At 37.8% G+C, this 24,252-nt stretch overlaps 1 protein-coding gene across 2 annotated transcripts in view; it reads left to right on the forward strand.

Annotated features, from left to right (window-relative positions):
• SEC16B (SEC16 homolog B, endoplasmic reticulum export factor) overlaps positions 1 to 18,279 on the forward strand; it is a 44,789-nt gene extending 26,510 nt beyond the window's left edge. Inside the window, exons 17-26 of one of the 2 annotated variants that reach the window (XM_053469491.1) lie at positions 6,157 to 6,258; positions 9,287 to 9,356; positions 9,965 to 10,195; positions 11,467 to 11,528; positions 12,632 to 12,757; positions 13,570 to 13,656; positions 14,150 to 14,270; positions 15,023 to 15,102; positions 15,181 to 15,267; positions 17,582 to 18,279. In XM_053469491.1, the coding sequence (XP_053325466.1) occupies positions 6,157 to 6,258; positions 9,287 to 9,356; positions 9,965 to 10,195; positions 11,467 to 11,528; positions 12,632 to 12,757; positions 13,570 to 13,656; positions 14,150 to 14,270; positions 15,023 to 15,102; positions 15,181 to 15,267; positions 17,582 to 17,650 (1,035 nt within the window). In that variant the 3' untranslated portion in view covers positions 17,651 to 18,279. The remainder of the gene's footprint in view (positions 1 to 6,156; positions 6,259 to 9,286; positions 9,357 to 9,964; positions 10,196 to 11,466; positions 11,529 to 12,631; positions 12,758 to 13,569; positions 13,657 to 14,149; positions 14,271 to 15,022; positions 15,103 to 15,180; positions 15,268 to 17,581) is intronic. The other variant, XM_053469494.1, reaches the window with a different exon arrangement.
• The last annotated feature ends 5,973 nt before the right edge of the window (positions 18,280 to 24,252 follow it).

The following is a 24,252-nucleotide window of genomic DNA, read 5'->3' on the forward strand; positions in this document are numbered from 1 at the left end:
CAATGTAAACCAGGATAATAAAAATATAAGAAATAGATATTTGTATGAAAACATTATTACCTATTATTTTTATACATGCGATTGCACCTTTTTTATTCTATACAGCAAACTGCTTAAATATGGCCACATGTAACACCCACACTTCTTTTGCAACACACCTGTTTGTCAAACACTGCTGGTCATTAGCGGCGTATTCTTGCATAGGTCGACTAGGGCGGTGGGTCCAGGGAGGCGGCAGGTCCTCTGCACATAACAGAGTGCATGATTTCTTGCCCTATTGGGCAATTAGGCTCCCTAGTAATGAAGTTATCTGTCCAACCAGCCCATACACAGATGGAGGGATGTGCCGTGTTGGCACAGTCCTCCATAGTTTCATTCCACACCTCACTCCCTTTAAAAGTGGAGCACCGGGATATAATGTCCTATCCCACCACCCACTAGGAAGAACAGCAGCACGAAGGGGGCCACAGACGGCTCTGCCATGGTTAGGGCAGCACCAAAGGTAAATACAACTCTGATGGTGATGATGAAACAGTGTAAGTGTTATTACATAAACCCCAGTACATACCTGAATAGTAACAATAATAGTAACTAATAGTAGTAATAGACTTTCTTGACTTCAGGGAGCATTACTGATGCCGCAATAAAGTGGTCCTGTCAACTTCATGACTTCATTCGCAGGGCTCGCAAAATAATCTATTCTGCGTGTAAACCATCTTTCACAATTGAATCTTTCATGAGACTTTCTATAAAATGTTTTATTCTTGTTTATGTTATTACCAATTAATACACAAGGCACAGCATTTACATCAGTCTACTACCTTGCAAACATTATTTTATTGTAGCAATTTACTAAGTAAGAACATCAGGCTTTATAGTAAACTAGATTTAAACATAATGTTGTAACCTAGCGTATTATTATTATTATTAGAAGCAACGATTACAAGCCATTGATATTTACGCACTATTGCTTTAGAACGGTGATTCCTTAGTATTTTGTGTTTGTTGATAAAACAGGTATATTTTTTGGAATAGCATCAGATCTGGACTGTTTGGCCTAGCAACCTTATTGCATTGATGTTATTTATATTCGGTATGCTGATCTGGGGTTAGTATGAAGATTTGGGGTTAGTGTGAAGGATTATATTGGTTCTATATTTTGTGTATGGCTATGTTTAAAGAAAGTAGACTTTACCGTTTTTTCATTTAGGATTCCCTTCAAGTCCAAAGTACTGAGGCTGTACAAGTTAATGGTCCTGTGATTTCTTCCAGTGCTTTTGTAGAAACAAGATTGTCTGGTTCTGACTATAATGGAAATATTTTCTGCTATAGTTCTGATGAAAATAAAAACAGTGAGCCTCGGTATGAACTCATGGAGAAATATAATAGTTAAGTTTTATGTGCTGGGCAAAGGGCTGTATATAAAATAAGTGCATTAGTCATCAAAGGGTCTAATCACTACTAGGATGTAAGTGCCTCCTTTCCACTAGTCTAAATCTGGACACACAGTAGTTTTAATTTATTTCCGCTGCCTGCTTTCTCAACCCATAGTCTGGGTTAAAATTGCTGCTTCAATGGAAAATGGACATTGGTCTTTAGTACAATTACTGTTTATCCCTAATTATTGCTGCATTTTGCCTCTCATATGTATGAGAAGTAGAAAGAAGGGAAGGGTGTTGGATGGTGACATGCACATGGCCACTCGAAGGCAATTTTCCATGCGGCAGCAAATAGAGAAGAAATATATAACTACTGCCTTAGCTTCATGATGTGGAATTACAAAAAACTAACCCAGATCAAACTTTGGCAGCCCAGTTAAATCAGGTTTGATTCCTGAGGTAATTTGTAATTTCATGAAGAAAGTTGAACAGATGCTTCAAGTCGTAGGGCCACACTACAGGGTCTAGCCGTAGTGGAAACCAATCTTCTTGTACGGCTGTATTGGCCAAGGAGAGATGGAAGGAGTTGCATAGATCTTCTACACCCCCCCCGAAGTGGGGACCTGCCAAACTCGTCTAGGTTGGGTGGTGGCCAAAAGACACAACCCACCTCCCCACCAAAAAGCAGAGTCTTCAAGGCCTTGGCTCCATGATGGCACTTTCAGTGCAAAACCATATCAGTAAAAACATGCACAAAAACTAAACAAATGGTGCTTGTGTGATTTCTGTGCTTATCGCCCCCGACCCATGGCTGGTGTCATAAGAATGTATCCCTCCACCTACCAGCGATAGGCTAGGGCGTATTTAAGCGAGGGAAAAAAGTGCAGGCAGAAGGATCCAGGGCATTTTTACATTAACCACGATTCTCCTTTTTAATTGTTTGTGCTTCCACACAAATAAATATTGTTTTTACATGGGAAGATGGTGCTTTTTATTTAGATGTATAGTCCAACATTTAGTATGAATATTACATTAAAATAATGACAATATATTTTTTTTAAATGTCCCCAATATTTTCTTATGAAAATTGTTCCCAGACTAGTTCAGTTGACCAAAATACTGCTAAGTCTATTAATATATGTGTCTTAATTTGGTAAATACTCAGCATGTGTAGATTTGTTGCATGTTTTTTTCAGATGTTATGGGGCACAAAATGGAATATGCCCATTCCGGAATGGACATTATTCCCTCTTTTGTTCATAATGTATGAAAAAAGCTCTTAATTGGCATGTTATATCTTAGTCCTTTTGAGAAATAAAGCAAAATTCCCCTAAAATAAACATTTAGATGCATTGGCGAGGTACAATCCAATACCATAGCAGCGAGGTACTTTCTAAATGCGGTTACTATCCAAGTAAGCCGTACACTTTAAGGAGTCTTACAATGATCTATCGCTGCTGATGGAAATGTCTCTTGATGCAACATTCATTTGCTTCATTGTTAAAAAACATGACAAGCCACTAGTCAAATATATAAAATACAAGAAGCTTGATTTACAGATAAGCTTTTAATCAGTAACTCCTCTTAACTATTTGAGTAGAACAAGCTAGTGTTTATTATCCACTTCACACCATGTTTTTTTTTTTTCGTTTTTTTTGCTGCCCTCTTTACTGGTTTAACTAAATAGACTTAAGGTATTATTGTACGCTAGTGATTTCCAATAAAAATCTACAATGCTGTAAAAAGCATATCCCCCTTCCCGATTTATTTTATTTTTCATATTTGTCACATTTAAATGTTTGAAATGAGTTTTACCATAAGACCAAATTAACCCAAGTAAGCACTAAAAACAGTTTTTAAATGATGATTTTGTGTATAGAAAAAAGCTATCCAACTCTGCCTAGCGCTATGTGAAAAAGGAATTGCCCCCTTAGTTACTAAATGAACCAATAAACCAAGTTGAGTTGATAATTAGGTTCCGTTTCATTAGACATACCTAGTCACGATTATGACTAGTACTGTTGAATCTAAACATCACTTGCAAAGTGAAAAAGGCTAAAATGTCTCAAAAAGCAGCATAAAATGACACGATCTAGAGAAGAGATGAGAAAAGTTGACATCTATCAGTATGTAAAGGGTTACAAAGCCATTTCTAAGGCACTGGGACTCCAACAAACCATGGTCAACCATTATCTACAAATGGAGAAAATTTGGAGCAGTGGTGAACCTTCCCAGGAGAGGCCAACCTACCTATGAGCACATCAACGACTCATCAAGGATGTCACAAAAGAACCCAGACTAAAATGTAAAGAACTGCAGGCCTCACTTACCTCAGTTAAGGTTCATGATCCCACAATAAGAGGCTATGCAAAAATGGCATCCATTGCAGAAACCACTGTTGACCAAAAAGAAAACAAGGGGTCGTCTCACATTTGCCAAAAACATCTTGATGATCCCCAAGACTTTTACGATAATATTCTGTCGACTTTTTGTAAGACATGAGCCCCATTACATCTGGTGTAAAGCTAACATAGCATTCCACAATAAGAGCATTGTGCCAAAACTCCGGTGAAGGTACATATGGTCTGGGGCTGCTTTGCTACTTCAGGACTTGGATAACTTGCCATAATTGATGGAGCCATGAATTCTGCTCTCTACCAGAAAATCCTGAAGGAGAATATCCGGCCATCAGTTTGTGATCTAAAGCTCAAGAGCAGTTGGGTTATGCAGCAGGACAACGATCCAGAGCACACAAGAAAATCCACCTCTAATGGTTTAAAAGAAACAAAACCAAGGTTTCGGAGTGGCCTAGTCTGATGTCCTGAGTTGAATCTGAATGAGGTGCTACGGTAGGACCTTAGAAAGGCAGATCATGCTCGGAAACCCTTCAATGCGTCTGAATTAAAGCATTTCTGCCAAGGAAATGGGGTCAAAATTCCTCCACAGCGATGTAAAAGACTCATAACCCAGTTACGTTTGATTGCAGTTGTTGCTGCCAAGGGTGGCACAACCAGTTATTAGGGTTAGGGGCAATTACTTTTTCACATGAGTAATATAAGTTTTCCTTCAATAAATGGAATGATCATTTAAAGCTTCATTTTATGTTTACTCATGTTGTCTTTTTCTTATATTAAAATTAGCTGGATGATCTGAACCTACATCAATACCACATTGAGTGAATATTTGTAGAAATCATGTGGAACCCGTAGAAGATTTCGAATCATACATACTGTTTATCCATGGAGTGTAAAAAAAGATACAACACACAAGGGACTCTTTTAGTAGCATCCATCATCATGGCCAAAGTCATAGATCATTCAGAACAACAGAGGAAACAGGTTATTCATTTCCACAGGTTCAAATATACACAAATATACAGTAGGGTTGATCTGTAACAAGTTCAAGGTCACTGGGAAAGTTACTTCATTGCTGTGAAGTGGCCATAAAAAATAATTGTCATCGAGTGCGGTATGAATAACGGTAAGCGAAAGTACCATAAACCTGAGGTTAAAGCGAAGTCTCAATGAAACCGGAAATCATTAGGAGAAATTTTCTCCAAACCCTCATTTGACGTGAACTGCATGAATATGGTCATTGAAACAGTATCAAAAGGAAGAATCTTGGGCTTTTACATTCATGTCCATACTTTCATGTCCAATTCTAAGAATACAGTTCCCTTGGTGAAACATGGTCCTTAATGTGTTTTTTATGTGGTTTGTATCATTAGTATCTTTGTGATGATTGAGGGAGAAGTCAACTAAGCAATACATATTTAAAAAAAATTCTCCTGCTCCATATTAATTTAAAAATATGCATTCTAGCATGATATATAATCCAGGTTCTCCTACTCATAAGTCTTTGTTTCAAGGAACCGCCATTGCTATTGACCTAGTGCTAACCAATCAAAACAAATACTTCTAATTAAATAAAAATATACATACAGTATGTACAAAATAAAAAAATGTAAAAAGGAATAGCCACAAATAAATACAACTCTATGAAGATCTATTTTTCTAATGAAAATGTATGTCTAATGCTACATTGTACTTGGGTGAAAAGGAGAGAAAAGGCAATAGAAACAAGTTTAATGTATCTAGAAAATAAGCATTTACGAAAAGAAAAGCGAATATAACATGGAATACATGCTGTCTTCTGATCATAAAACTGGTCAAGTGCCTTCCTCAACATTTGAAATGCATGTGCCATAACATTTAACAGAATAAAATAAAGTGTATCATGCCCAACATTTTAATCAATGTTAAGGACTGACCCTTGAAATTTTGAGACCTCCGCTCAGTAGAATATTGGTGGTATAAGTTCAATGAAGCCGCCTAAAAGTAAAATAAAGAAAACTGAGCGAGATGGAGAATTCTCCCTTGTGGCATTTTCAGGAGTCCCTAAGGAGAAGTGGCACAACATTATTATCTCATACATTTTGAGCTAAGAGCAGACTCACAAAATATTACAAGGAGAGAAGATCCAGTCCCCCCATTCACACATATTTTAAAAGTGATATAAAAGATACAAAATGTCCTATATCAACATATTATTATTATATCTTAACTAGGTTTAGGGAGATAAAGAAGACTATTATTATATAATTTATATATATATATATAGCCATACAATACATATATTCAGGAGGTATGACAAAACTAGAACTGACAGACTAATACAAACCGATACATTAGGTAGAGAGGGTTCTGCTTGTTGCACGAGTAAGCCGTATCAGTTCTTGTTACTAATCGTGCTTTGAACATGCCCTTTAAATTCACAGCTGGCAGAACGTCTGAAATTTTCTGACCCAAGCATCCTGGACAGGTGTGAAGAGGAACCCAAATGGATGACGCAGCTAAGGACTTTGCTTGGGCGGTTACAGGTAAATTCATTTGGATTCAGATTTGTTTACGATACTGTATAACCCCATTAAATAATATTATAAAGGTCATGTGTTATTGTGCAAGCAAGATACCTGATTGGAGTGCGACCTACAGGAGCAGCAGTACCATTATTATTTCTTATATCTTTTTCAAATAAATAGTCCCCTTCTTCTATGCCAGCGCCACAACAGGGCGATACCGGGTTCAAGCTGGGGCTGCAGCTAGGGCAATGGGCAGAATCGGTGTACAAAACACATGCTGAGAACCTTTTTTCAGGTTTCTGACATGGCATAGAAATAACAAAAACCCTGGAACGCTAAGGGTTAAAAACAGACTACTGTCTTGAGAGCAGTAGGTTTTTTAACCCTTTACATGCCAGAGACACTGAACTAATCGCACTTTAAGGGATATGGTAATGTATACGTGTCAATATGAAAAGTAGTTGGCAGTGTATTAAATTCCAATTATTTATACAAAAAATCAATACGATAGAGAAACAAAGTCATTCTTTCATGTTTTTTTTAAGTATCCCCAGGCTTATTTTTAGTTCTTTATATACGGTATTTAGTTGTTTTCATATTGATAGAATAAATGTAACCACTCAATAACATATTCTATAAAGCAGATTATTGAAATATCATCCTGTCACATTAACTCTTAATAGTTCACTCAGTCAGCCGCTGACCATCTATTCTATGCAGGCTTGAATGGATCTGCTAATAAATGAATCATAGATATCTGTATTCCTCATCAATCTGTTTGGTGCCTGAATGTAATTCATTTTTTTTAATGTCAGTAGCCCTACATAAAATAGCACCAGAAACTGGGACATATCGAACCTCTTTACGGCTGGGTTGCTAAACCAAATTAATGCTGATTTTCGTGAATTATAGAATACTACAGTGATTAGTGTTCTTTGAATTAATCCTCTTCCAGGCAAATGAGAATAAATATTATGTTCCAATTATCAGTATCGCTGAATATAGTAGTAATTTTCAAGCCCATCACTTTGAAAATCCATATGTTTTTTTTTCGTAAGTATGGGGGATTATATATTTTTTTTAAGTAAGGAGGACTCGTTTTTGAGTCTTTTGTAAATCTAACTCCTGAGTCATGAAAAAAATAAATGACATTTTATCTTAGAAAAAAAGAGAAAAAAATGCCCCTTTTGCCATCATGTTTTTCATTCTTTTTTTTTTATTATTCACTTTTCTCTGTGGTTTGGTTCTCGGCACTTTGCAGATATAAAAACCTGTGACTGTACAAGGGCTAGGGGTCCGTACGCGCGGAGAGGAAATGGTTGTAATTGGCACAAGATATCACAGACTTTCTGTGGTTTCAAAATCAAGCAATTACAGGAGCATAAAAGGGCTTCTGACGGGAAGCCCAGGGACCAGCAGGTGAAGCCGTTAGAGCGGAGGAAGCCACAGCTAGAGGTATATTGAAAGTCTTACAGAGGATTTGTATGCGAGCTGAACTAGAAGAACAGCATGCGTTGTTTATGTTTCAAGGCGTGGAGGCCACATTATAACTTGCTTAGCCGGTGGAAACGAAAAAAACCCATTGAATTGGTGACCATTAATTAAAATGCGGCACGTGGAAACTCTTTCGCACAATCCGCCGTGAAAATGGAAGCCATTTTGAGCTGTTTTTGTTTTCAAAGTACAATCTCGAGACTTAATTAAAAGTATAGAATAGTCATGACTGCGGTTGGGAAATCAGGTTTCACACGTTTCCGGGACCATCTGTAATGTCTCTTAAACAGTCATTTAGTTGTTTTTTTTTTGTATTGAAATAAACAGGATTAGTATCCTTTATGCCACATGTTGCCAATTTGAAACACATTGTGATTTTGCCTCATAATGTACATCATCGAGGACTATTTATTAAGTCCATTTTTTTAGCGAAAAAAATGTATGTTTTTAGCCTTATTATCTTCTATCAGTCTACATGACATTTGCTTTCCTGTTTTTCTCCTTTTTTTTCAAAATGATAATATGGATGATTATCCCACCCCATTAAATTATTTTTTTTCCTACTTGTTAAGTCACTGTCTGCCTTTAAATGCAGATAATTTGTTCAGGTAACCTTTGTAAGGGTTTGGGGAGAGACAGGATCGGGACCGGGAATTGATTAGATAATTCTTGTTCTGCCTCCCTTGGCCACATGTCTCAGCTTCCATATGACCCCTCACTTCCAAATCACATATATATCCGAAACAATTACGCTGATTGTAACAATCGTGGACAAAAGTATATGTAGCAGGTTGTTCTGATAAATGAATTTATCTATGAGCTAAATGTTGCTGTCCTAGTTTATAGGGTTCTTTGTACATAAAGCAGAAAATACAGCTTTCTGAATAATTGTTTGCTTTTGATCCTCTGCGGTTTAGCTGCACCTCCACGGCCGATAATGGCATCTTACTTTAATCCAGTCAGTAATTGTGGCTCTTGTGCGTACGCATAAATGATCGATTATGATCAATCATTTTCGGATCCCATTACCCATACCCTGCAACTGCAGTGACATTAATAATGTTTTATATATTACATAGCCACAGGACCTTTAATAAATTGCAGTGGTCACTTTCACAACTGGAAAGGTTAGTTCTGGTAGATCAGTAATTGCAATTAACACAGCCGCAGTAGAGTACCTATAGTGTTCTCTGTATATTTCATAACCATAGAGAAAATGCTCATTAACCCTTCCATGGCTCCACAAACTAGCGTTACATTGTAAATGAATGCACCACTAAATGCTTTGCACATACATTTGGAGCAGAATAATTTAAGGAATATCTTTTTTTTGTTACAATGAACAGTAAAAAAGTGCTTCCCAGCTTTGCAGCTTCAAACTGGGTGAATCTGATATAAATTCTACTGTCAGCGTCTGTGTTACTGTGAACCAGTAGCTTATCTCCCCGAACATAAGGAACTACAATTAGCTTGTAAGATGTACATTGTCTTTGTGTGCGCTCTTACAAGCGAGTCTTAGAGCTTTATGGAAATGTGTCTGTGTGTTCTTCAGGCTAGTTCTGATGCGGGCAGACAAACCCCCGTGCCTGTCAACGAACCAATTAAAGCATCAGGATTTACAGGTAAGGCTACTGTACATACACCTTTTATGTATTATTAACAGGTTCCGCTGTATTGATCATATTAACTTACAAACACAGGTTACTGGTGTATATTTATATATCACACACGTTGCCAGAGGCATCTTTCCATGTAACATATTTTGCTTAGGGAGTGGGTCCTGAAGATCAGAGGGTCCTTTTGATAAGCTTCTCAGGTCGGGAAATATTCTCTAATTGCTAGAGGGCAATGGAGTATGTTATACCACCCTCCTGCACGCCAGAGTTCTAATAATGGGCCACAAATCCTGCCCGTAGGTATCTCGACCCAAAAAAGTGTAAAAACTAGCATAAGCTGTGGTAGGACACAATAATGCTTAACGTTGGACATTTCCTTCAGTTCACAAATGGTCTTTAAAGTGGATCTCAAACATGTCTTATGCTTTCAGGACAGAGTAATCTGCAGCCTGAGTGTGTGTACTGTGTTTATATTATTTCTTCGATGACCATATTATTAGGATACATGCATTTATATATATATTGCCATAAATTGCATTGCAAGTGTTCTTGGATAGAATGTATAAGTTAAATCTGGAATGTTAGTGGACACAATGTTTTCTTCTCTCTCTTAGCACCAATCACTGTGACTGAAGGTCATGCAGCACAGGCATTCAGTGGGGTTGAGGAGACTCAAGATGTGGATGATACAGCAGGGCATTGCGCCACGTGGACACCGGAGAACCAATCAATGCAAGCTATGATAACCCCAAGTAGGGAGGACACGGAACACAATACACGGCAGTTGGCAGCCGTTAATGAATATACCTCCTGCTTTAACGCTCAGGAACCAACGCACATACCAGGTATAACCAGGCTCACCAATAAATGTTATATAAGCTTCTGGACATAGGTAGGCAGCATCGGGCTTTGTGGCAGACATTTCATTACATGCCCTATAGGCACTGATGATTCCCATAAGCCTTGTCATTGGGTATGGTTGCTTTACTTATCCCTCATGCCGGAGCTGGAAGAATTCTGGGATTTCATTCTAATCCGCCCTTATTCTGCTATGATTCAGCAGCATGCTTTGTTAATTAAATGCACAGTAATTAAAGAAATCCTAAAATTCTACCATGTTCAGGAGTTCACATATGACTGGTTTATCAAGTTTAGTAAAGAAATCCCCATAGCTTTTAATGTGCTTTTTGACTCAAAAATGTATTGTTATTTTACTTTTATTGCCTTTTGCGTACATACTTGTAGTTTCGACATACGGTAGGGGGCAACTGAAGTACGAATATAAGTTGAAAATTAACCACAATGCAATAGCATGAAGGATTGAAGATTAATGCGTTGTTGCATGAAATTAAAAAAGAGTTTGGGTAGGAAACAAAGTTTCAGTAAAGGGAAAATGTAATGCTTTGTCTCTGCTGTATATATTGTTAGTTCTCTTAATAGAAATTATACATTATGAGGTTTAATAACCATTTATATTCCAGCTGTGGGATGTGGACTTCATGTTGCACATGTTGTACTACTACTACTACTACTACTACTACTACTACTACTACTACTACTACTACTACTAGAGCTCACTACCCATGATGCGTAATCCTTATGTATCCTGAGATATTTACAACTAGACCAAAATTATTTTGTTGTCTTCATCTCAGCTGGAAATAAGAAACCATGAATCATTTTTATATGAGTCTAATTTTGTTTTGGTTAGAAAATGAATGTGCCCAACATGCCAAAAAAACTAAAAGTCTTCCTCTGTTTTCTCCTTTACTGTCCGTGGTTTCTTCTCGGCTACCACTTGTATGATAATTGTGATCTGCGTTGCATTGATATACATGATGTTTTAAATAGGACTGTCTAATTCCAGACTGAACTGTTTCCACTTTATTTGTTTTTATTTAATACATAATACACAATATTTGATTAATGATGCTGTTAAAATCGTCTAATGGTATTTGTGGTGGCTTTTCAGGGCAGGAAATTTGAGACGTGGCTGACTCTTACGCTTCAGTATTTTCTGGTTCCAATAAGCTTCTTCTGCTTTCCATAAATCATCTACGACGTTATTGGTCATGTAAGCTTTTAAGTCATTTCATTTTTTCCCCGTCTATTCTAGACATCCCAGTAAAAGAGCCCCCTCCGCAGACCAGCCTTATTACTGCCGGTGTCCTCCCGCAGGTGAGTTGGTGGACTAAGAGGTCGGGTAAGAGTGACAGGTTGTTGTGTAGCAAATCATGGACACTACTGATATCTTGGGAGGGGCCAGATTAGTAAAATGTAGGTTAAATTAAGTTACCTGAATCTCTGGAAGCAAAATTATGCAATACTGCTGCACGCATTATTTTTTCCAGTATTTATGAATCCAAAAGCTATAAAAGGGGGCATTGTAGTTACATAATAGGGTGCATGCTTCACACAAAATCACAAAAGAGCAACCTGAATTGTTCACTTAAAAATGGAAATAACAATATAACCATTATTACCAAAAATGAAAGAAGCTGATGTAATCAGTAAATGAGTCTCTAATCCAGCATTTTAAAATCCCATAATAATCCTGTAATAGTACATAGTCATGCCGATGTATGGCATTTAGAACGAATGGTCCATCATGGTCTTGTGGAAGGTTTTTTGTAGATTTGCCCTCAAATGTTAACTGGGTTTGTAAGAATTATCCATGTCTGAGTATGGGTACGATAATCACAGGCTTAGAATAATTGGCCACTTTTTTTTATCTGTGAGATCCTTCAAAGTGGCTTTTGAGTAGATCAGCGTTAATAAATCAGAATATATAATTCTTTGAAAAGTGAGTGAAACTGGGGCAACATTGCCTGAGGAGACCACGTGCAAGTACTTTATGCATTTCATAAATGAGGTCCACATCTGGATAACCCCGATAGCTTGCCATGTGGTATTTGAACCACTTCTTATTTGTGCTTTTGGGTAAGGTAAAAAAGGCAACTCAAATAACCAACGATAACTTGGTTCAACACATAGCACACTGACATCATGTTAATGGAAAGTATAGAAGCCTGTTTTAAAGGCTAAGGTGCTGATGTCAACAAAAAGGGTTGAGCAGTTCTTCCAGAAACACCGTAGAAGACAAAACATTAGTTATTAACTATGCCCATCATTGGAGGACCATCACATTTATTCTTGCTAATATTTAAGCCATCACACTGGTGAAACATTAGGAATCTTTGACACAGAAGGGGGAATTTTTGTTGTTTGCTTGCATGAGAATACGAAACATCTCTGCCACTTCTGTGCCTCATATTTTGCAGCCTCCGTTTGCATCGGGGAGAGTGCGGACTGTGTCCGAGACCTCTACAGTCTCCATGGACGACGAGGAGGAAGAAGACGGAGGAGAGAAAGAAACATCAGATGACAAGTCATATGAAGCAAAGAAGGTGATATAGTGTGCACTACGCAAGGGGGGAAATAACCCCTTATATATATGCAGATTTGTTTCCTATTTCTCCTGTGTCATAGTTTGATGTCATATTTTACGGGTTTATGTAAATCAGTTAAACAGTGTTCCAAATGTCTTCATCCTTTCTCTTTAGCTGCCCTTCTGCTTTGGGCTAAATTAACATTGATTATATTTCCCTGGAGTTTGCCTTTGTTCTGTACATAGCAGAGTGTTTGTGATTAAATTTTAAATAGCTTTGTGTATGTTACAATACAAGCCAGCATCAACACAGAACGGAGAGATGCACGTTGGATAAATCTTTAAGTTCATCTGTAATGTGTTCTGTTAAATGGAATTGGTGCTTTTATTCAGAACGAGCTCATAGGGAATCATTAATCAAAGGCCTGGAACTGCAAACCTCGCGTTAAAAAAGCCAGCAACAGATGTATTGCTTTTTGTGATTATTTTTTCTTTTCTCCCCATGGAACTGTTTTTTTTTGTTTTTTTGTATTTTTTTTGTCGCCAAAACCGACTTCAATGTTGGCTGGTCACATGGACATCGTTTAGCTTTTTATTTGCCAGTTCAATATCTGATGTTCATTTTTGCATGTTCTCATTGTATCAAATCAAACTTGACATGAAACCCTGTGAAATAGCAGGAGTGTAATCCAATGGTCTTGCTGCTCAAAGGGTTAACCAGGGTCTGACACATCCTTCCTAAACTGTCCTGAATAGCCAGTAGTTCTGTGAGCACAAAACAGGTGTTGATTTATTTCCCACAAATTCTTCTTTTTTCTTTTAACTACTCAGGGCTCTTCCTTTGGTTGGTTTGGATGGTTCCGTTCAAAGCCAGCAAAAAACGCAGAACCACCAAAATCAACAGACACTACACATCAGGTAACGCTTAAACCTAAAACATGAATCTACTGGAAAAAATGTGTTTATATAGGAACTGCATAAACAACGTAACAAAATACACAAGGTACAGGATGGACGTTTATTTCAGAGGAAAAATGTTAGAACTTGAGGCCATACTTTAAAACTGGAGGGTCAGAGGTTTAAATGTAATATAATGCAGTTTTAATTGATGGAGAGGGTGGTAGATAAGGTGGTGGAAGTGGTGGAGGCTATTACAGTGAGGGAATTGAAGCATGCATGGGATAGGCATACAATTATACTGAATCTAAGACAAAATGAGTTAATATGTCAGATGAGCCGAATGGTTCTTGTCTGCCATAAGATTCTATGTTTCTTTCTGTCTTTTTTTTCTAGACTATTACTAGGTGTCTTGTACAATCTGCATAAAATCCAAAACAGGGAGGCAATCATAGAAAGGTGATACATATATCATACATTCTCGTATTTGGCTCATGCATATTGTCTCCAACAGAAGGAGCTTATACCACCCATGCAGGCCAATGCAGCTTCTGAAACGCTTTCTTATTCTTCATCTCCACCACCAGCTTACCCTCGAGCAAATACCCAAATCAATCCATTTTCCAAAAATGCAGGTAACATAAGTAGCCACTGGCTACAAATATTTTTTATAACAACTGTTTTTCAAATTTTCAAATTTGGCAAACCCTGCCTCTTTTCCGTGTCAACGTTGTTACATTTTAGACTAAATGTTAACCTGGAGGGCTGTAAAAATAATTTTGATCGGTTTAGATCAAGCCAAGAACTTGGCATACAACATGGTGTATAATTTATTATAAACATACGGTGTTAGTGCAAGCATGTTATAGATCCAAGCACCTAAATTAGTACCTACTTGACCTTTCCATCACATTGATTTATTTAATGCAATGTGTGGCTCAAGAGATCTATTAATTGATAGACGTTCCATAAAAATAGACTACTGGTTCCTCAAATATTGATTAAGCGCGGTGAAGAACACAGCAACATAGCTAGAGATTTGTCCATCATTGTTGAAGATAAAATCTAGAAGTGGCCTGATGAAGCCTGCTAAACCTTACAGTAATTGATCTAAACAAACTGTTGAGCCCATAAAAGAAGAAACACAGAGCTCTTGTAAAGCACAATTTCAGCTGTTATTTTATATAAATTTTATATTATTTTATATAAATCGGCCTGCTTTTTTCTACGTTAATGCTGATTTGTGGAAGAAGGAACTTAATTTTTGAATTCCACGAGGATTCAAATAATGGCAGCCTGTTCACGCAATGTAAGAGCTAGCTCACGGAGCACTGCCCCAATATCAAAGGAGAGTCACAGATTCTTTGTATAATGTACTTCTTGGCAGGCGGTAAAGAAATTGAAGAGCCGCAGAACAACAATAGCAGTTCAGTATTACCAGACACTCAGGGTCAACAGGAGAACATGGTAAGTGTGCAGTTCTGGTGCTGTGAGGTTAGGACTCATGTATGTGCGCTGAATCATCTAAATGCATTGTTATTTTAGGTGAGACAACCAAATAGTGCTATGTTAGTCCCTGGAGATCAGACAGGCAGACCTGGTGGAGCCGTTCCAATGTATAATCCTTCGCAGGTAATGTCCTCTAAATGCTGGTGCATACGATAAATTAACCTGTTTGTAGCAGAGGTTCGGTGTTTCTGTTTTTTCATGGCAACTAAATTGTTAAAAAACAGAGAACAGAGGTTTAAAGGTTTTTATGTGGTTCAAAAATGAAGCTATATGGGTCTGCGTGTTCCCAGAACATGTGTACTGAACAAGCTATGTTCAAGTAAATAGATAAATGCAGGTTACTAAACAAGGGTTATTATAATAAAGGTCCTTAGGAAACCCCAGATATTCAGAATTAATTCACCTGTTCAGTTGTGATGCACCAGTGGGAATGTAGCATTAATTGCACATTGAGCAATCAATAGCCCAACTCCATTTCCCAAATCCCAACCTAATCCCCCACCCAAAGTCAGCAGGTGGAAGACGTTGGGCCAAATTGCGAAGTGGGTCACGTGCTTTGTTCCCCCAATCTTCTGAAAAGCTATAGCTATTTAGATCATAATGTTGAATCATTTTCTCTAATTACCAATATAAAACACCTTATTTTATTGCTAGTTTCAAGGAATATGATATTCTGTTATTACTTTACTATACGATTGTTCTATACAGGCTACAAAAGTTATTATTTATCAGAACAGGGACCTTGTTTGATTTTTGCCAATATTTTGCTGCTTTTCCTTGGCAAACAGATATTTTCTTCTTTGATTTATAACAACAAAAAATCTTTATCAATGGACCTTGCTCTGAGACCCAAGTTCTGCGGGATAGAAAAAAAATGTTGAGCAATATAGGTTGAAAAAAATGGCTTAATATAAGTTCCAGATACAATGATGTAACTTTTCTCTTTAAAGATAGCTGTTCAGATAAAACGCTTGTTCAGTTCTGCCATAAATCCACTACATCTTACTCTTAAATAAATATATTTACATATTTAAGTATTTTGATTTATTAATTCACATTTTTTGATGCTGGCGAACAGTGCTCTATTTCCAAAATAAATGGCAGGTTGTACACTGATTAATATTAAATCAGGGTGGCAGCTATAAATAGTCGATTTTTTAATGTAGTTCAGAGATATTTAGTGCCCGTAGATGGGTTTTTATTCTAAAAAAAAAATATGATAAGGAAGGTTGATTTCATGCGGTTTCAAATTTTGCAGTGATAGCAATATTATAAATGCTAATCAACCCAAGGCTCGTTGTGCAAACATAATTTAAGAAATCGGGGGAAAAAGCAATAACACCAAATTAATAGAAAAATAATCATTCAGCTTTTGTAACACTTGTGGGGGATGGGGAAGGTAGATTGTCAATCGTAAGGGCCATTAATCACAAGAGATGGGGTTGTATAGTATTTCAAATTGATTAAAACCTCTGTTTCTAAACAATATTCTTTTAACCCCTTAAGGACAATGGACGGTCCCTAAACCCACTGAAAACAATGCATTTGGAGCCTGTACATGTACGGGCTTTGTCATTAAGGGGTTAAGTATTATAAGAGCAAGAATGTATACTATATATACCGTAAAAATTTAGGTATAATACGCACTTGGTTATAATATGCAGGTACAAATGTACATGAGTATAATATGCACCCGTAACTCCTGCTTTGCAGGTAGACTCACATACACGCAAACTCACACTCACATATATCGACACTAAAACATGCTCACACTGACATATAGCCACACATACATCTATATAAGTAAATATGAATTATATACCTTATGTATTACACGTGCACAGACATACATGTTGCAAATAGAAATTGAATGTATCGAAAATCGATGGGGTATTCCAAAGAATGTCCAATATAGAGAAAATCCTGGTAGATGGAGATGTTTTCAAAGAGCGCAGCTTTATCCGCACTAAGCTGATGCTCGCAGAGGAGAGGACAGCGTGTATTTTGAAAGATAAGCGTTAGCAGACAGTGTAAACCCAGGGAACTCCAAGGTACCTTTCCTGGGATAGATCAGCCGTTCAATAATTTTTGCTCCAGACAAAAGTGTCCAAAGCTGCCTTGAGACACAGTGTTCCGTGTTTCCCAGGGAGGCCTCGCTTCTTCCCCACTGTTTATTTGTATTGTTAAGGTTATCTGTGCACTTCCATGCCTCATCATGATTCTCTCAAGCAAATGTTTGTTAATTGGCATGAGTGAAGTGGAATCCCTGGTGTCAGCGTGTCAGGTAACCTCAACATCAAATGCTGTGTGTGTCAGACTTAATATTAAAAAAAGTAACACACACAGTATCCTGCTGGCTGATGTATCTCGACACACAAGGACAACTGCCCTTACTAGATACAAATGTTAATAACATGTACCTGTTCTTCTTCCCAAGTTCTCAGGAACTGGTCACGTTATGAACAAGCCCAGCCGTCTACAAGGACGATACCCGGTGCAGCCCTGATGATCAACAGTTTTACAGAGCACCACTCAGGGAGAGAGACGTGATCATTCAACACTAGTAGCACAAATCAAACAGAGGAAAAAGCCTTTCATTCCCTCTGGAATCCTTTCATTCACGTGCTCGTATATTTATCCCCTTGTATGTTTAATCAGCTGATCATTCTTTTTTACAACTGCAATGCAAACATTCTGTAAAACAGAAAATATCTTGTTTTGGCCTTATGTCATGCATCTTTACCTGTTTTTTTGCTTGATCCTCACTAAAGACAAATATATAACCCATGCAAATGCATATGGTTTGTTCTGCATAATCCTCTCATACATTTGTAAAAGGGACACCATGACAATTTAAAAGGACTATGTATTTATGTATATATATATAAAAATATGCATTTCATGACTGGTGAGCTCTTTTATGATCTAGTGAAGCTATGGCTGTCAGAGAAAGTAGGGAGAGAGTGGACATTGTGAGAGAGAGAGTGAGAAAGTGAGTGACTCCAAGTGATTGTCTATACTCCCTCGCATCTCGGAAGCGGAAAACAAGTGAATCGGTGAGTTATTGGGGATGTTGAGATGGACTACTCTTTATAACCTAAAAAAGAACTTGTGATTAATTTCTAGATAAAACCATTACAGGAAGAGAAAAAAGAGAGACAAAAACTGAAATGTGAATTCCTGCCTGGGGCAAGAAGCATACTTCAATTAATTTATAATCAACAAGCTAGTAAAAAAAAGTATCAAATAAAAACAACCTGCCATTTTTGTGTAATTCACATAATAATTGTATTATCAGTGATATTAATTAATGATCCTAAAATGTTATCAGTTCTAATACGGCTTAATCAATGATGTTAGTCTCAAAGTGACATATTCAGAGGTTTCCCCTCGCTAATCTTTTCACTGCTGGTTTTAAATGTTTAAGTATTGGACATACTGTCAGAAAACAAGGTACATGGATTATTTTCTAATCAGTCAGATGGGTCATAATTAGGAAATTCTAGGTACGCTATATGTACAAAAGTATTGGGACACCTGACCATTACACCAACGGGGACTTTTATGACATTGCATTCTAAATACATAGACAATAATATGTAGTTGGTCCCCCTTTGCAGGTATAACATCTTCCACTCTTCTGGGAAGGCTTTCCACAAGCTTTTGGAGCATCCATTCATCCAGTAGAGCGTTGGTGAGGTCAGGCACTGATGTTGGGTGAGAAGGTCTGGATCGCAATCTCCGTTCCAGTCCATGTAATTGGAGAATATATAAGAGAAGTAATGTTGTTGAAATTATCAGAATTGAACCTGTGTTAAAAACAATAGGAAACACTAACCTTGCCTCTTCAATTCCATGCAGCAAAGTGGTACGTGGAGAACTGTGCCTTACCACAAGCCTGTTTTGGTCACCACATCTTGTTAATCTTAGTACCTAAACCAGAACAGTGTAATAGGAGGTCACTTTTTGCAATAGCCATCAATCATTCTCTCTGCGTCTGTTCAGTAGGAGACAGGGATCAGACAACTTTGCCCTTCAGCAGGTAAATCAGATATTTCTGATTTCTGTTTTTTTTTCCACCTAATCTGTCACTTTCAAATTTTCTACATCAATGTGTATTGCCAGACAAGAAGGTAAACCATTCCAGAGACGAACTACAATACAAGGACGTTACTTATCGTATATTTATGTATGTCACGCTTAGTTTTATAATTTAAAGGAATTTATAATGCTGCAGCGCTGTAAAAAGAAGACTACTTGGGATTGCAGTTATAAGGAGTTTGGTTTCTGAAACACAGGTGCAGGGGTTCTGACACTTTGGTGGCCACCAGAAGACCCAGGAAATACAGAACCACTCAAGGCAAAGGGTACTGCAACAAAACTATGATTTATTGGAATAAAGGGAAAAGGCAAAATCAGAGTCAAGAATCAGGGGTCACAGTCCAGTAATCATACAGCAAAGTCGTCAGGAGAGCAAGGGTTAATTAATGGCATTTCGCAAAGCTGGAGTACGGGCACCAGAAAAGTGAACACTCACTGAAGGGTGTGATGTGATTATGTAGGGCTGCAGGTCACCTGTAGCACCTGTGGGACCCTCATGAGAAGCTGGGTCACCAATAGTTGCACCTTTGCAACCTCCTGTTCAGTCAATCAGGACTCAATTAGCTTAGTTACACCTCCTGGGGCATGACCGCTGGGGACTAAGACCTGTTTGTCGTGCGTGTAGGCCTCTGGGATCACTGCATTGCAGAGACCTACACGCACAAACAGGCCTTAGTCCCATGCGGTCACCAGTAGTAGTAGTAGTAGTAGTAGTAGTAGTTGTAGTGGAGGGAGCTCTCGAGGTGGTAGGAGACCTCGGCACCTTGGTACAGAAATACCCGTCACCTGACAGCAGTGTAATAATCTAGAAATTGTAGGGTGTTAGCAAACATACTATAGTACCGTACGCAATATGGTGATCCTCAAACACTAAACTACAATGAGAAGGTCTGAGACACAGGTAATAATGTGATGAATTTAATAATAGGAGACTTTTTCATTAAATCTACAGTACGACACATACTATATCAATATAATATAATAATAAATACAGGGAATGCAACTAAAGTGTACAAAACAAATGATAATGTTGTGAAATATCAGGTATAAAAGTATTTGAAATATGTTAAAACAAATCAATGCTTCTAAAAAAAATAATACCATTAAGCCTCCTAGAAAGATTTCTATCTGTTCCTGGAGGTGTTAGCGCTTTCTGACTTTGGACCTCTAATGTCATTTCCAAGACAACACAGCATAAAAAACTCGAGGAGGGGAGTTAAAAAATGCAGTAATATTGATGGAACAAAGGAACACTAGAAGGGGAATATATTATTACTGTCATTATTTATTAAACAAGTATTATATAAAGAAATGCAGGTCTTGTTGTGCATCTTGAGAAAAAAAAAGAACACTTGGGTACCCGATTCTACAATTAGAATGTAAGTAAGATATTAATATATGGAAAATAAGTGAATTTGAAGGAGCACTACAATGTTGCAGACAGTCTGTAGAGATGGGGCAGGTAAAGGGGCAAATGCATTTGGGGGATTCTGCAATAGTACATATAATGGCTAGAGTGTCCCTTTAAAAAGCACCTTAAATGCATACCATGGTCTTAACTTACTCCAGAACTACATGATTATTATTCCCTATTAAGTTCTCTCATGTTAAGTTGATGATTTTTTTTTTTACATTTTCCTAAAAGTTGTGATGGCAACAGTTTCCGGTATTTCTGTCCTTGTGTACATGTTATAGTAGACTATTAATTCATCTTTACACTTTTTCAATTTGTGTGGCAAAAATAAGGTTCATAGGCAGTGCTGATATGAGACCCCCCCGCAAGTATTCTCCTCTACCTCTTGGAAAGAACACCAGACAAAAGTCTTATGTAAAATATGGCAATATTAACCTGAAAGAAGACAGAATAATATAATACAACAGGAAATGTATTGTAACAACATTTTACTGAATGGTGAAATTGTAATTAGTGGTTCTCCAACAATATGTGTTTATGGAAGAGGAGATCTGCCACCAGGCGACCCACTAGGCAAGTCAAGAACTGAAATAAGAAGCACATAGAAACCAACCCCCCATACATACAGTTTGGTCTTCTTAAGTCTGCTCATTTAATTATGTTTGGTTTTTCTCTGGGGGCTGTGAGCAATTAGGGCAATCTGAGTATTTTACAGCTGAGCTAGTCTTGTGTTTTTTTGAACATAATAATTTCCTCTGTAAATGTCTAGGAGCTCTCCTTAAGTTAAAAGGGTGAGTCCATACATGGAGCACCTTGCTAATTATGTTACGGCGATACAAGTGATGTTGTTGCTGGTTTGAAGTGTGAGTATCTGGGTATGATGATTTGTCCTGGTTTTGATGGGGCAGTCTTAATTATCAGGTGCTTTTCCTCTTCTGTTGGCTGTGGGGGGTTCTCTAGTCTCCCCTGACTGGCACAGGGAGCTATATCGTTGATGCTTTTATATTACAGGTTTCTATTGCAGCTCTTTTGTGTTATCTCACAGTACTTTGAAGCGCTTCATGTACGGTGAATAGGTTGCCGTACCCTTCTTTGTGAATTTCCATATTCATCAACACAGGTATCCTGATTGGAGCAGCTGAATGTTTTGGGTTATGGTAGAGTGCCTAGAGAGCAGGTATAATCTGAAAACAAGCCGGCATTTGTAACTGTCTCTTCATAGTAGAGCGAGTTTAAATCTTTCAGCTGAGCTAGGTTGTACTTACAGCTTCACAGTAAATATGAATCTTATGTGTACACATAAAGATCTGTGCTTTGGCTTTCTGAGCATATTTGTTTTATTTGGAAACGGCTAGGAGCTCTCCCTAAGTGAAAAGGGTGAGTCCAGACATGGACCTCAGAGGAATCATATACATGTAAAATGTTACTGAGATCACAGGTGGTCTGTGGCTCTCACCAAAGGAGCCCAGAATGAGCTGAGTGCTGACTGCAGGGGCTCTTAGGAGCCTGTTCAGCTTGGTTCTTCTTCTAAGCCTTTTGGCTGGGCTCATGTGGTGAAGTAGGACTGCTAGGCCTGTTAATACCTCCCGTGGCTGAAAAGTCTTCCCAGGCTGCATCTTCCTGGTTGGGATGCTTGAGGACTAGTGGGTTCTTGGGTCCGAAGGGGCTGCTGCACGCGGTTCTCTAGTCTAACTAGATGGAGCTGTGGCCCCTAAGCCTGCTTGGTGTAAAATTAGATGTCTAAAAATAGATTTATGTTTCTGGATATGTTTTATTTGTTGGTGTATTTTTGGGTCATTTGGCTGAATATGCGCCTGATACGAAAGCTACACAGATATGAAAATAGAAAGAAATCATTGAGTTAGATGTTCTAGGTTACGTTTTATTGCTCTGCTGAAAATTTTGTTAAAGAACAACAATTTCATTGGTTTAATGAAAATGATGAACAATTGTTCTATTGAATCCAAGGGTGTTAAATACTTTTGATGAAGGTTCCTTTTTATTATTTTACTGCTGAAAAGACCAAATATGACGTAAGTGCTAGTGTTCATCTGATTTAAAAAATAAATCCACCTTCGCAACAGCCTTGTGTTTCTGCATAGCAACCGTGAGCAATGGTATTATTGAGTGATTCTGAGTATATTGAGTTGTTCTCATGCAGTATCTACAGTACTGCTAGACAAGCAGGCTCAATCCAAAGGGTGCCAACTGGATGGGGTGTGACTGACCCATAGCACTGGTGATGTTAATATATTCTCTTCCAAAAACTAGAAGCCATATATAGCAAGCTAACCCTATTAAAAAATACCAAACTTTGTGTGACAAATGATTAATTTTAGCATTTTATTTGAAAATCTTCTTGATAACAACAATAACAAGAATGTGTCTACTACTCCTGTGTGAGGTTGCATTGGATACAGTAATGGGGCATAAGTGAATTTGCATTTCTAACATTCCAAGCGTGAAGAAGACCTCTCCAGCTTCTTATAGAAATTAATGCAAATGCTGTTAATCAGGATCATTGAGAACTACATAAAATAAGTGAACTTTGCTTGCAACCACCAGGTTTTAATGTCTTAAATAAATGTTACATAAGTTATGGTGGGTAAAGCTGATGGAAAACCCTTTTACTTAAAATGAAGGGGGTAGTAGAAGCATTATTAAACACTCATCTACAGACACCAGACAGCTTGTTTTTCCCTTAGAGATCTCATAGTGCTGCCACAACCACAAGGGATTCTGGGTAAGTGCATGCAAATACAGTCAACAATAATCACCTTTGGCGTCTATATCCACTTTCTACACAGATCCCTTGAAAATAATTGCCTGCAATACAAGACAGCCAGACCACCACTCCCTAATGGGACTCATCAAGATGAGGTTGTGATTCTGGCTTCAGACTTGTGGCTTGGGGTAGTACGAGAAATACCATTACATAACTTATGGTGAGTAAAGGTGATGGGAAAAACCTTTCCACTTAAAATAAAGGGGTAGTAGAAGCATTATTAAACACTCATCTACAGACACCAGGCAGCTTGTTTTTCCCTCAGAAATCTCATGGCGCTGCCACAACCACAAGGGATTCTGGGTAGGCTTATTTGCATGCGCCAACCCAGAATCCCTTGTGGTTGTGGCAGCACCATGAGATTTCTGAGGGAAAAACAAGCCTTCTGGCTTGTCTGGTGTCTGTAGATGACTGTTAAATAAATATTGCAATACTTATTTCGTAGTGCTACCCTTTAAGCAGGTAAAAATGATAGTCCAGCCATTATGTGCACTTTAATGCAAATTAGAGCTGAGTTCAGCCTTTATATTAAAGTTTCTTTCTTTCTTTCTTTTATTTTTTTCCAAGAATTTACACTTAAGTTTTGGGCTGCGTGGGACAGTTTAACAGGAAGACATGCAAGTATGATCCAATATTGCATCATCAAGTGTTGTGCATGATTAGATTAAAAAATTGTGTTAGTAATAATCCCATCCATAAACACAAATTAACAGAAAGAAAGGTGTGTCAAGCGCCCTGCGATTAGCATGAAGAAGAGCTCACAGTCATAGTATACCTTTCTAGTCATATCTTTGGTACTGGTTTTGGA

This window comes from Spea bombifrons, chromosome 6 (genome assembly GCF_027358695.1).
Source record: "Spea bombifrons isolate aSpeBom1 chromosome 6, aSpeBom1.2.pri, whole genome shotgun sequence".
Taxonomy (NCBI): Eukaryota; Metazoa; Chordata; class Amphibia; order Anura; family Pelobatidae; genus Spea; species Spea bombifrons.